The 14047-nt window shown below is 43.4% G+C and overlaps 1 protein-coding gene across 1 annotated transcript in view; it reads right to left on the reverse strand.

Annotated features, from left to right (window-relative positions):
• The window catches only part of LOC134078085 (NLR family CARD domain-containing protein 3-like), a gene marked incomplete at its 3' end in the record, with an annotated part of 21463 nt that extends 7624 nt beyond the window's left edge, over window positions 1-13839 (reverse strand). Inside the window, exons 1-6 of the mRNA XM_062533749.1 lie at window positions 13060-13839; window positions 12626-12802; window positions 9010-9183; window positions 6728-6898; window positions 5690-5863; window positions 4185-4228 (exon numbers count right to left, since the gene is read on the reverse strand). Of these exons, the coding sequence (XP_062389733.1) occupies window positions 4185-4228; window positions 5690-5863; window positions 6728-6898; window positions 9010-9183; window positions 12626-12802; window positions 13060-13835 (1516 nt within the window). The remainder of the gene's footprint in view (window positions 1-4184; window positions 4229-5689; window positions 5864-6727; window positions 6899-9009; window positions 9184-12625; window positions 12803-13059) is intronic.
• Window positions 13840-14047: the final 208 nt, after the last annotated feature.

Raw genomic sequence — 14047 nt, forward strand, 5'->3', positions numbered from 1 at the left:
CATACTGTCTGATCCTTTCCCAACCAGAGGTCCTGGGTAGACCACTCTGTTTATCTGAGCCTGAGGGAGAGGACGACGTTAGATATGTAGATGAAGCCATCTCCATCACCTTGCACACTAGCCCTAGCTCACCAGGACAAGACAAACACCTGTCAAGATGCTGTTCATTGACTACAGCTCTGCCTTTAACACTGTTGTGCCATCAAGAGACCTGGGTCTGAGCAGCCTCCACACGCTGTCAGAGGAGGGCTGAGTCCATCATCAAGAATGCCAGCCACCCAGCTCACTCCCTATTCTCTCTTCTTCCCTCTGGTAAGTTCTACTAGAGCACACACACACACACACACAGAGAAACAGAGTAAGCAGCAACAGTAAGCAGGAAGAACAGGAAACACACACACACACACACACACACACACACACAAACACACAAACACACTCACGCAAACAGAGGGACACACAAATAGAAAATCACACACACTCACATACAAACAGTCATGAAAGCGCAAATATGCGCACACACAAACACACACACACACACACACACACACACACACACACACAGGAGCAGGGGAAACAGGAGCAAGGGCAACACATGGCACACACACCACACACACGAGCAGGGGCAACACATATAGACACACACACACACACACACACACACACAGACAGGAGGAGAGCAGGGTTAACACACATCACCCACCCACCCACCCACCCACCCACCCACCCACACACACACACACACACACACACACACACACACACACACACACACACACACACACACACACACACACACACACACACACACACACACACACACACACACACACACACACACACACACACAAAAACAGTACAGTAAGTAGTTAATTACATCATGTTGAAAAATGACCAATCACAAGAGGGCCAGTGCTTCCCTTGGTTCTCTCCCCCAAACTATCAAAAGTCAACCCACACGAGCAAAGCTGTACTTCAAGAGAGAGAGAGCATAATCATCTCGGAGAGTGTATGGCCCCCAGTGGTTGTTTTGTGTCTCACACAACAGCTGCTCTTTACTCACTTGCTGCTGTACCTACGCATGTGAATTAATATGCAATACAATATGCTTGTGAGGATGTCTGATTTTGCATGTGAAATATGGTACTATTCTACCACCACATGTGCTGCCTTATTTCTTTTATGATATGCTATGCTGTATGTATTGCCATGGTCACTACTTACTTGTTCAATTCTACCTACTCTGTTCATTTCACACTTGCTATACTGCAACCAGGATGTATATTGCTGTGACACAGATTGTCAATCACAAACAGACTGACAGACTTCACCTCTGTATTCAACAGCATCATCCAGGCCCTGCTACAGGACAAGCTCTCCCAGCTGAGAGTGCCTGACTCCACCTGTAGATGGATCACAGACTTCCTGTCTGACAGGAAGCAGCAGCTCTAACCATCAGCAGTGGTTCCCCAGTGACTCCCCAGTTAGCATAGTGGAGTCCCTCTGCTTCCTGGGCACCAGAATCACCCAGGATCTGACATGGGAGCTGAACATGAGCTCCAGAACAAAGAAGGCTCAGCAGAGGATGTTCAACCTGCCAAAGCACATGATGGTGCACTTTTACACTGCCATCATGAAGTCCATCCTAACCTGATCTATCACTACCTGGTGCGCTGCATCCACAGCCATGATTGGCTGTGATCTGCCATCACTCCATGACCTGCATGATGACTCCAGGACCCTGAGGTCATCCCTTAGTTCTGCTGCTACAAGCCTATAGGCTGTCAGGGGCCTCTCATGTGTCGTGCTGTACAAGCTCTCCTTCCTCCTTTCTCTGCCATCTCTCTGATGTCTGACTACTGTAACATGATGTTTTAACTCATTAATACATACAGTGGGATTCTCTAAATTTCCTTTACCTAAAACAAATCAGTTCAAAATGTTCAAATCAGTCAAAGTATTAATTGGCTGTAGTGCAAGCACACACTAGATGGTGTAGTTGGCATGTTAGCACCAGAATATTACTGCCCAGCACCTCAGAGTCTAAATGGACACCATCATGGAACTACACCTGTAAAGCAGCAGGGAATGCCATTCAATAATTCACTAAGATTGTCATTACCAGTCCCTGTTCTACATCTCTCCCCTCCATTCCCTATGAACACATCTGTGTTTAATACTCAACAAGGCTGTCATCAGAGTCTGAAATCAGATCACAGTGACTTTTTCTTTCTACTTTTTGTCCCTCAGTCTTGTGAGTGTGGAATGAAGGGGAAACATGAGAGCAGAGCAACACAACACTCAACCTTTCCTCCAACAAGCTCAGTACAGTCAGACACTGTATTACTGTCTTAAGGAAATCATTGTTCTGGAGAAATGTATGTGTGTGTGTGTGTGTGTGCGTGTGTGTGTGTGTGTGTGTGTGTGTGTGTGTGTGTGTGTGTGTGTGTGTTTGTGTGTGTGTGTGAGTTAGAGAGAAACAGGGGCTTTCCGAAACAAGTTAATTCACCCTGTCCCTAGCCACTTGCACTTCATTTGCTCATTCACATGCAGATCTGCCATATTAAGGGCCGTCCAAAATCAATTACTGTCAAGTGGTAGTGCCTTAAAAGCCCTCCAGCATCAATTGAACACTGATGCCCTCTCGTTAAGGGTGTGCATCAATTAATGTGGCACATCGTGGAGGACGTTTCAAAATGTCAGTTCCGCGTGAGTAGGCCACCCCTCTAAACAAATCCACGATTCTGTGATGATTCCACTAGAGGGAGTTTGTCCCAAAGTTCAGGGTGGTATTATACGTATGCGCTAATCAAGGGAACTTCTAGCTGTGAGGGTGCTTCCCACCTGAGTGCACTCTGTAACCAAGAGGGAGTGGGTAGGGATTAGTTTTGGAAAGGCTCAGAGAGAGTGAAGGAGTGGATGTACTGTATGTATGATGTGTGTAATTCTGTCTCTTACCAACTCTCTGACTTAGGATGTGTACAGTGTGGGGGGAGAATTTAGGGAGAGAGATTTATGGCATGTGACTGTATCTGCGTTTCCATTACAAATATGCGCAAAAACTTTGTCGATATTGTCTTAATGTCGAAAATCACAATTTTCGCAATTGCGGTGTTTCCATTACATTCGGCTAACTAAATTAAAATCTTGTGTATTCTCGCGTGCTGTAAGTCATTAGGAGACATGGCGGTTATCAACATAACCCAGATTTACACTAAATGCATTCAAATTGCCACCACGGCACTAACGCTGATTATCAGTCATTATATAAGCCATCAGCGGAGGAGGCCTATGTTTTGGTTGGGCAGAAACATAAAATTAAAAATGACATATTTCACAGGAGTTTGTTGTAGGCCTATGCTTAAATCATGTCACAGCCATGTCAGTGGAATATTTCGTAGATCAGCCCAGTTGATTAGTTTCTAGAACTAGAATCTAGAATCTAGATTTCTTTCAGCACTGTTCTCATTACGTTAAACCTAAACCAGCAAAGCATAGTCGTTGTTGCTATGGGTAAACAAAACTAGTTGAGTGGCTGCGTTGAGTATGCAGCGTTTTTGAGAAAGTGTTGTCGGCGAGTTCACAGAGGAGCTGTGGATTCAACATTTTAGAATGACACGAGCCACTTTTAATGAAAAAATAATGTAACATTTTACATTATTCTCCCGGTACCACTTCTTGTAGACAGTCTTCTTCGTCGTTTTCGTTCCTCCTAACATCCGGTTGTTGGATCACGTGACTCGTCAGATGCGAAAAAAGTGTTTCCATTGCAGTTTTGCGAAATATACAAATTTCGATACGCTCGAAATACCACCTCACCCGAGCGCAAAAACTTTTTATCGAAAAATGTGAGTTTTTTCGAAATGTGTGTGTTTCCATTAAACACATTTCTTTTCGCATCTCTTAATTTGCGCAATTTTATGGTCAATGGAAACGCAGCTTGTGAGTGTGTGCGAGAGAGACAGGTTCACATGAGAGAAATAGAGGATATGGATGGTGGATAACAGACACACACACACACACACACACACACACACACACACACACACACACACACACACACACACATTCACAAAACCTGACACACACTCTATCTCACACACACACACACACACACACACACACACACACACACACACACACACTTAATGATGCCATTGTAAATCATGCATATTGTCACTCACATTTTATTCCTGGTTTAATCCTGAATTCTCCTCCATAGTCATACCTTAAGAAAGATGAGAGAAGAAAATACATTTTTGACACATGTGAAGTTGTGAAGTTGTGAACTGAGACAGTAATGTACTTTAGAGTGTGTACAGTATATCGAGCAGGGTATTTATCAAGAGTAGCTCCTATTAAGCAAAGCAAAAGTAAAGTGACTTAGAGGGGGATTAAGTGTGTTAGTGTGTATTTATCCAAAGCACAGGGTTAAACAGAACACATACTGAGTGATCGTCAAATGGCAAAACTACCATTACATCTTATGCTTCACACACACACACACACACACACACACACACACACACACACACACACACACGCACACACACACACACACACACACCAGAGTGATCCTGAGTGATCGTCAGACCCCCCCCATTTTAAGGAGGAGAGATAGAGAAAAAGAGAGAGACAGACATGTACATGCAGGTCATACCAAACCCTCGTACTAATATCGTACAGAGGGTCTGGACCTACTCCAGTCAGAATCGATTTCAAGCAGGAGGCATGAACTCTGTTGAAGTTTGAAACAATTGGGCCTGATTTTACCCAATCGCTAACGTTTGGTCGTGACAGCTAGAGACTACAACGCGTATATGCTAGACGTCATCGTTAATACCCGCCTCCCCCCCATCCCCCCCGTTCGTTGATTGTTCAGAATGGAATGCATCCTAAGAAATCGAGTCCAATAGCATAAGACCCAGACGTATGCTGTAGGGAAATGAAAATTGAGCGGAACCTTACGGAGGGCTATGCCAGGCTAGGACAGTATGCACCCTGATAAAGTCCCCGTGGCCTTTGGAATTAAAATAGCCCCACATCATCACATACCTAGAGATTGGCATGGTTTTATTTCAGTTAGCCTATTAGCTGGTTTGATTGGCTTTGAGCTCAATGAGAATGAAACCAGCTAATAGGCTTTCAAAACCGTGTTTTTATTTTTTATTTGATGAATGACAGTCAATGGGAGCCATATATCCGCCACACCAAAGAATAATTGCCGGATTGAGTGACAACAGTGTATACTGGGGGTTGGACATATGAACAGTTGTGATGCTAATTTTAATACTTAAGTGTGTTGGATTGCTGAGGATGTTATTCATGTACCCCAAGTTATTTGTGTATTTCCTTATTTACCTACAAATTGTTCAAAGAACTGAACAGAACTCCTTCGCCCTTCAGTAAGTCACTGTGCAAGCTGTCTTAATGATCTGTTGGCTGGGTAGATAGTGTGGTGTAATGAATTTCAGAACTGTAGAATAGTAAACTATTCAGCATCATGTGTGAACTGGGGGACTTTTATCTGCAGTACTTAAAGGGCCATGACATGCCCACTTTACAGTAATACATGGGAGGAGACCATGTGGAAACATGAGAATATCAGAACGGTCTCCAACGGAGGATGCAAATGGATGACCAGCTCCACTAGAACCTTATCAAACTCAGATAAACACCCAGCACTCACCTGAAAGTCTCTAGTTTACAGTTGAGATCATCCAGTCTCTCCGTGAGCTGTTTGACACCTGAGTCTCCTGGGTGATTGTAGCTCAGATCCAGTTGTTTCAAGTACGAGGGGTTTGATTTGAGGGCAGAGGACAAAAAAGAACAGCCATTCTGAGTGATCAGACAATGAGACAATCTGAAACAAAACATAATCTTTCCTCATTATTAGAGAAGGGAAAAGCATTAAAAAAGGTACACCATGCACTAGCAAATTCATTCAGTAATTATGACTGAAAATCCCATTAATATTTTTAGAAAAATACATACTTTACAAGAGTCACAGACACAACTTGACTCTATACAGGCAAAAGTTCATCATCATCATCATCATCATCATCAACAACAACAACATGAGCACCACTGCTTTACTGCTGATTTCCACCAAGAGCAGTTGCGTGCTGTTCAGGTTACAACTCAGTCACTGGAGCTGACCACTGCCACTCAGCTAGTCCACCAGTTACAGAGGTGTCCCAGATGCAGCTCTAAGCTCTACTCTGCTCTGTCTATTTTGGAGACCAGTTGAGCAACAGCATAATTCAGTAGTGTCCCATATGCAGCTCTAAGCTCTGTTCTGCTTCAATTAGGAGCCAAGTCTATTTTGGACAGATGCTGCATCTCGGACCCTTCTGAACACAGGGTTTATGCTCTGTAACATTCCCATCAGGTGGAAATAAGTGAAGTAAGAATATATTTTCCCTTCCAAGAAAAGTGTTTAATCGTTTCTGGTAAAACGGCACAATATGTTTGTTGCATGTAAATCATAGTGGTGGCTGTACACTAATAGGGTGTGAAACAGAACCGTGAGATACATTCAGTGGTTATGTGACCTGCATCACAACTACTTATTGTACAAGGACACATCGACAGTTGGCAGCACTATCCTTGAATGATTTTGTGAAAACAGAAGTGTGATCAGTTAATGACAATAAACTAAAATCAGCACATGCATAATGCACATCAGGAGTCCTATGATAATAGAATGAAAGTCAAGCAAAGAAACCTTAAAGTCTGCAGTTTACAGTGCGGGCTACTGAGTCCTGCAGAGAGAAGCTGAACTCCAGAATCCTTCAGGTCATTGTGACTCAGGTCCAGTTCCTTTAGGGAGATGGAGGACTGCAAAGCAGAGGCTACAGCCTTACAGGACTCCTCTGTTAGCTTACAACTAGCCATTCTGCATAGAGTGAGAGGCCAAGAGACAGATAATAAAAGATGGTATGGTAGCATGAATACAAATAAAGAATACATTGGTAAAAAGGTTTTAGGAACAATTAGAAAACAGGATGGAGTAAACAAATATTAAGGATAAATTATAGGACACAACAAAACACAACACAAAGTGCATGATGATGCAGTTGTGCTCTCAAGCTTAACTCTTTAATTTGACATGGAACTACACTCTCATCTGGCGTAATAATCAAGGCAACTTGCAATTGTACCATGGGCGCAGTGATATCGTACGCAGCATCTGAAAATAGTCCCCATAGACAACAAGCAGTAGTAGAGCCAGTAGTTTGCAAGTTGCCTTGATTATTACGCCAGATGTGACTGTAGTTCCATGTCAAATCAGCCAAGAAAAACACCAGGTTTCATTTTCAGTTGGTCTTATTGCACTTTCTAACTTGAGAGGAGACACGTTTTAAATGGGACAATTACCAGAAATCTTAGTCACTTTTAAACATGAAGCTAGCAGAGAAGCTAATGGTCTAATCCGATTCAATGATCTATGCTAGGCTGAAGCTAAAAGTTGTATCGCCAGACTCACAGAATGGCTGGATGAACGGGAACAAGGTAAATATCTACAGAGAGGGTTAAAGCGGAGCGAGAGGCGCAAACGTTCCATCATTTCCGCGTTCTGTCTTCACAAGGGGGAGGGGGGCTAAATCCCCCTTTAAGCAGACCTGCTAACATTCGAAATGCACTGCTTGTGTGGGTTGCCGATCTGACAGAGATCGATATCCCACTATGACGTCTTTGCAACACGCCCCTTTAAGCAGACCGGAACTCTTCGAATTTTGCTTCCATAGAGATGCATTACGTTGCTCTATCTTGTCAATAATTAAGGATATCTATTGTTTTGCTCGAGGGGAGGTGGGACATGAGCGTATTTCCAAAAATGGCGGAATATCCCTTTAAATACTTTGGCAGAATTTTGGAAAACATGACTGATCATGCAAAACACTATTTTATTTAGGGAGAGTGTTCTGGTGAAAACATTTATCATCACATAATTGAGTGTCTGTCTGATTATATCTGTCAAGTGTAGAACATCACTCTGCTGTGTGTAATTTGTGAACCAAATTTGTGTGCTTAATGCTTTCATACATTCCCTTGTGTGATTCATACTTGAAATCCATTATTCTTATAGTGTGGACTGACTGCCTTGGGCCTTCTGTGATTGAGCACTGCATAAATTGCTGTGGACATTTATCTGCCCCCCACCCAATTTTCAAAATATAATTTATGGGATGAATCAGAGTTATGCATTTTAGAACTGTAGAAGAAGAAACATGAGAATATTAGAACGGTCTCCACCAGAGGATACAAACGGATGACCAGCTCCACTAGAACCTCATCAAACTCAGATAAACACCCAGCACTCACCTGAAAGTCTCTAGTTTACAGTTGGGATCATCCAGTCTTTCCGTGAGCTCTCTGGCACCTGAGTCTCCTGGGTGATTGTAGCTCAGATCCAGCTGTTTCAGGTAGGCGGGGTTTGATTTGAGGGCAGAAGACAAGAGAGAACAGCCCTTCAGGGTGATCTGACAACCAGACAGTCTGAAACAAGAGATCATGTTTCCTCATTATTAGAGAAGGGAAAAGCATTAAAAGTTGCATGCACTAGCAAATTCGTTCCGTAATTATGACTGAAAAAATCCATTAACAACTTTAGAAAAACAACACTTGACTATGCAGGCAAAATGATTTGATTTGAGGGCAATGGACAAGAAAGCACGACCCTTCTGGGTGATCAGACAACGAGAAAAAACATTCCCATTAATATTTTTAGAAAAACATACTTTCTAATAAAAAAAAAAGCTTGACTTATTTAAAAAATATATTTGATTTGAAGGCAGATGACAACACAGCCCTTCTGGGTGACCAGACAACTTGAAAAACCCACACATTCATTTTGAAAACAATCTATACCCACATAAAACTGCATTGACATACAGGGCAAAATTACATGTCTCAGCATCACACAATCATATTCAGATGTCACTGACATTTCTTCATGCACAATGGGACAAAGTAATATATTACTTTACATTCCTGATGACTGACCTCAGTGTCTCCAGCTTGCATTGCGATTCTCTTAGTCCCACATAGAGCAGCTCCACTCCTTCATCCTGCAGGCCATTGTCACTCATGTCCAGTTCTATCAGATGGGAAGGTGTCCTCTGCAGCACTGATGCCATCATTTCACAGCTTGCTTTAGAGAGGTGACACTGATTTAGCCTGTTTAAGAAATACAGGTAATGTAGGAGTAAGAAAACTCTAAAGGTTCTGTTAGGACCGCTGGGTCAAAGACACACAAGAGAGACGTATATTTAAAGCCAATTATATTTTGTATTTGGCGGTATGGCTCAGAGGAAGTTCCCTGTCTTTCCATGAACTCCATGGAAAGCCTAGACAGGGAACAGCAGCATCCTCAGGGGACTACCCTCCCAGTTTAAACTGGGAGAGTAACTCTATTCCCCCCGAACAGAGCAAGCAACAATGACAACAGTATGTTATAATTTTAAATTGATCACTTTGAGGTGGAGCTGGGGAGGAGGTGGGTTGCAAAGCAGCGAGCAGAGAAAGCAAGGCAGACTGATGCAGAATAAGGCGCCCTTATGAGAGAGACTACTCGCAAGTGAATGGAACGATCAGCTTACCGGAACAGCTGATGTGGGCTGGGTTTGGGATAGCCAATAAGAAACTACCCACTGACAGCGGGCTTGACTACGCTGCCTGCCAGAACTAAAGTAGAATGCTTGATTTTTGGTAGGAAAATTATGCTTTTTTGGTTCATGCAGCATTCGATCTTCATTTCAGTAAAGAGCAAAAACGAAGCATGTGAAACAAACTCAAAATCTCTCCCCCTTTGTCTGTGATGGCCTGGCCCCATGCCCACTTTAATTGACTGAAGTAATTCACTCAGTTTGCTTCCTGACCCTGGGTGAGGCCACAACATGGATTTACATTTACATTCATTTAGCAGAAGCTTTTATCCAAAACTTGGATATGTCAATTGTATTACAAGGGGCATTCTCCCCAGAATGACTTCGGGTAAAGTGCCTTACTCAAATAGCCTAGAAATATAGACGCACCCTAGCGGCCAAAAATATTTTTGCCTAGCGGGATGGTCTAGGGTCGCACCGTTGAGGACAAGCCTGCGCTAGGCTCGAGTTCAGCCTAGCCAATCAGAACGCTCTATTTGTGTACGGAGTCCTTGAGCCCGCCTTAGCTCACCTTCGGCTTCCGATAAGACGCCAGGGGGCTGGACCATGCGTCCTCGTTCGACGAGTTGGGTTTGAGACCGTATCGCACAACCATAGAGAAAAACAAAAGATGGATGAGGCTAGCGAAGCACGCTCGTTTGAATCAGCTTTGGAAGAGTTAGACTTGGGCTTTTCTTTGAAGTTTGAGCAGAAAGAAGCACTCAAGTCATTAGTTTTAAAGAAGGATGTATTTGCCGTTTTGCCGACCGGCTACGATTGGTCACAAATGCTGGCCTATTACGTGCAGAGGCAGTTTGAAAGACAACTATTCATCCCACCCACAGGCTTCAACTCTGTGAATGGTCCGACCCCAGACTATACATTTCTGTGTAGTTTGGCTTGCCAGGCTATTACTCAAAGGCACAGCAGTAGAATTGAACCCACAACTTTTCAAGCTACAGCATGCTAGCCCAGGAAGTTCCCCATATGAGAGATCATGGTGAATCTCATGCTGTCAGACAGGGTATGCTGTAGGTCAGTCAACTCTTTCATTTAGTCATTCATAGACATTTCCACTTGCTGTCTTCAAGGGCAAATTTTTTTTCTCAGATCTGCTAGAGTCAACCTGACAACACCGACTTCCTCAATACACTTATTGTGCGATAAATTTTGACGACCCATAACTTGTGTGACTTCCTTTTCTTAAAGGGACACTTCATAATCATAATTTCACATCATAATTTGACATCATTGAAAGCAGGAAGTCCTATTCATGGGTTTCATTGAAATCCGTATTTCTCCCATCTCAAGGCAAACTGAGGGAATGATGCACGACCATTCAAAAACATGACTGGTTTTCTAAAGATACAAAGCTTAATGCTAATCGGTGAAGTGTCCCTTTAAGAACTCACCGTAAACCAGGTGTACTTTTGTACACGATCGCTTCTCGTTAGATGACTTTAGGGGGGTGTGCCATAACGTAATTTATGTAACTTCTGCTTTCTCATACAACTTCCTACTTGTAAGACTAGCATGATGGACAAATGGATTACAGGACCAAGACAACACCTACTTCAGCCAGTCTGAGGAAAAGAACAATACAACAACAACAACAACAACAACTAGAAAAGCACTCAGAGAGCGCAGACCTCCGCCAAGTGCCTCCTGGATCCAGACCGTGATCTCGATCAAACAAACCCAGATGAAAACATAACCTCCTTGGTGGAGGTAATGAAAGCCCCTCCCAGTCTGGACAATGAAGTACTCCGTCTTGACCCAGCTGATGTCCAGAGGACCTTACACATCAACACCCAATGGCTACCACCTACTGTACCACTAACTTCCATCACTTCCTTCTGCCCTAACCGCTCAACTGATGATGCCGTATGGGCTGCACTTCACCTGAGTCTGGCCGATCTCAGATATAAGATGTGGTTCACTAGGCATCAACATGTGCAGCTGGATGTTGGACTCCTTCACACTGACCCCAAACATGCATTGTAAAAAACATATCTGAGACCATCCAGGGCCCTAATTGAAATGGTGATCAAAGAGCAGGCTATCTAAAGGCCAAGTTCTCATAATAATAATAATAATAATAATAATATCTTGGATTTATATAGCGCCTTTCACAATACCCAAGGTCGCTTAACAAATGAGAGGGGGGGGGGGGGTGTTAGGGGTCAAAGGACTTTGTGAAGAGAAATGTTTTGAGGTGCTTTTTGAACATGGACAGGGATGGGGCAGAGCGGACACCGAGTGGTAGGGTATTCCAGAGTGTGGGAGCATTGACAGAAAAAGCCCTGTCCCCAAAAGTCTGCAACCTGGTGCGGGGAATGGCCAGCAGGTCCTTGTCAGAGGACCGCAGGGAGCGTGACTGAGTGTAGGGGTGGAGGAGATCAGTGAGGTATTGAGGTGAGAGTCCATGGAGAGATTTGTAGGTGAGCAGGAGGATCCTGTAGGCGATGCGTGACTTAACTGGCAACCAATGAAGCTGTTGGAGAACGGGAGTGATATGCTGCCAAGGCTTTGTGTGGGTTAAAACCCTGGCAGCTGAGTTCTGAACATACTGGAGTCTGCTAAGGGCCTTGGTGGGCAGTCCAGACAGAACACCATTGCAGTAGTCCAGGCGGGAGGTTATGAAGGCATGGATGAGTGTCTCGGTTACTGAGGGTGTGAGTGAGGACCGAAGTCATGAGATGCTTCTGAGGTGGTAGAAGGCAGACTTGGTGACGTTGTTAATGTCATGCATGAACTATAGCTATAAAATGACATGTGGGAGCATTATGCGGACTCATCAGTGTTTGTCATCAGGGTTTTGCATATGGTGTTATACTGTATTTGCAAATAGATTTTCTTTGGTTACTAAAACAGCTTTAGCTAGACTTGGTCTTTCCTTCAAATTAGGGCCCACAGCGTGTCAAAATATTTCTGAAGTGTTCAAAGTTATCAGTGTAAGACAAAAATTCACTCACCAAACCCTCCTAGAGACATTGACTACAGGGAGCATTCTGTGGAGCCCTTCCTCTGATCTCAGGTATTTCTTCAGATCAAACTCCTCCAGCTCTTCCGCTGACATCAGCAGCAGATAAGTCAGAGCTGAACACTGGGCTGGAGTCAGTTTCTTCTCCTCGCCTGCTGAGCTCATGTATCTGTGTGTAACAGAAGAGATGCATACCGGTATTTGAACATTTCTGAATATATCTCAAATCAGTGGGGGTCAGCAAGTTATTTCCTGACTATACAATGCTTTAAAAGTGATTCAAATCAATTCTAGCTTTCTATCAATAGCTTTTGGTCCACATTAGCAAACTCAATCTCAACATCCCAGACAGATATCTGAGATCAGCATCTTATGCACTTCAATTAAAATAGATACAGTATCAATAAAAAGTATCTTGTTGATTACCTGTTGATCTCCTCAACCAGTGAATCATCTCCAAGTTCATTCAGACAGTGGAAAAGGTTGATCATCCGTTCTGGTGGGATGTTTTTGCTGATCTTTTTCTTGATGTATTCAACTGTCTTCTTGATGCTCTGTTGTCCCAAATGTGGCAGAACATCATTCAGGGGGAACCGGACTTCAGGCTCCAACATTGGAGCCAGTCCAAGAAGGAAGCGCACACAAAGATCCAATTGTCCATTTTCACTTAGTAAGGCCCTCTCCAAAGACATCTTATAGAGGTCGAACCTTGTGTTCTTGACAACCCATCTAGTCTTCTCCCAAGTGGTCTTGATAAAGAGATTTGCTTTGTCAATTGCATGTGTGTGGAGCAAGTACAGAGCTGCCAGGAATTCCTGTACACTCAGGTGCACAAAGCTGAATATGCTCTTTCCATTTATAGCACTTTCTTTTTTGAAGATCTGTGTACAAAGTCCAGCCTTCAATGCTCCTGTATTTACATCAATTTCACATTCCTTCAGATCCTTCTCATAGAATATCAGGGTGCCACTCTCCAGATGTTTGAATGCTAGTTTCCCAAGTTTAACAAGAAGCTGCCCTTTTTCCTCTGGGCTCATCTCCTCCTCTTGGTATTTCTTCATTCTGGTGATCTGAAAGACACTGAATTGTGCGTACATTTCAGTCAACGTTTTGGGCATTTCCTGGTCAGAGACTCCTTTCTCTTTTCCCTTTCCTCCAAGCACCACTGCTGTGATCCGACAGAACACTGGAATGTGACACATTATGTAGAGGCTTCTCTTTGATTTCACGTGTGCTAGAATTTTTTCAGCCTTCTCTGGAATTACCTTCTTAAAATACTCCTCTCTGTGGCTTTCACTGAAACCTTGGATCTCTGTCACCAATTGGAAAAGGTCACACAGGTCCTTGTTGGCTGCTGCCGGTCTCGTTGTTACCCAGATGAGTGCAGAAGGCAACAGTTTACCAGTAATTAGAC

Source organism: Sardina pilchardus, chromosome 1, assembly GCF_963854185.1.
Source record: "Sardina pilchardus chromosome 1, fSarPil1.1, whole genome shotgun sequence".
Taxonomy (NCBI): domain Eukaryota; kingdom Metazoa; phylum Chordata; class Actinopteri; order Clupeiformes; family Clupeidae; genus Sardina; species Sardina pilchardus.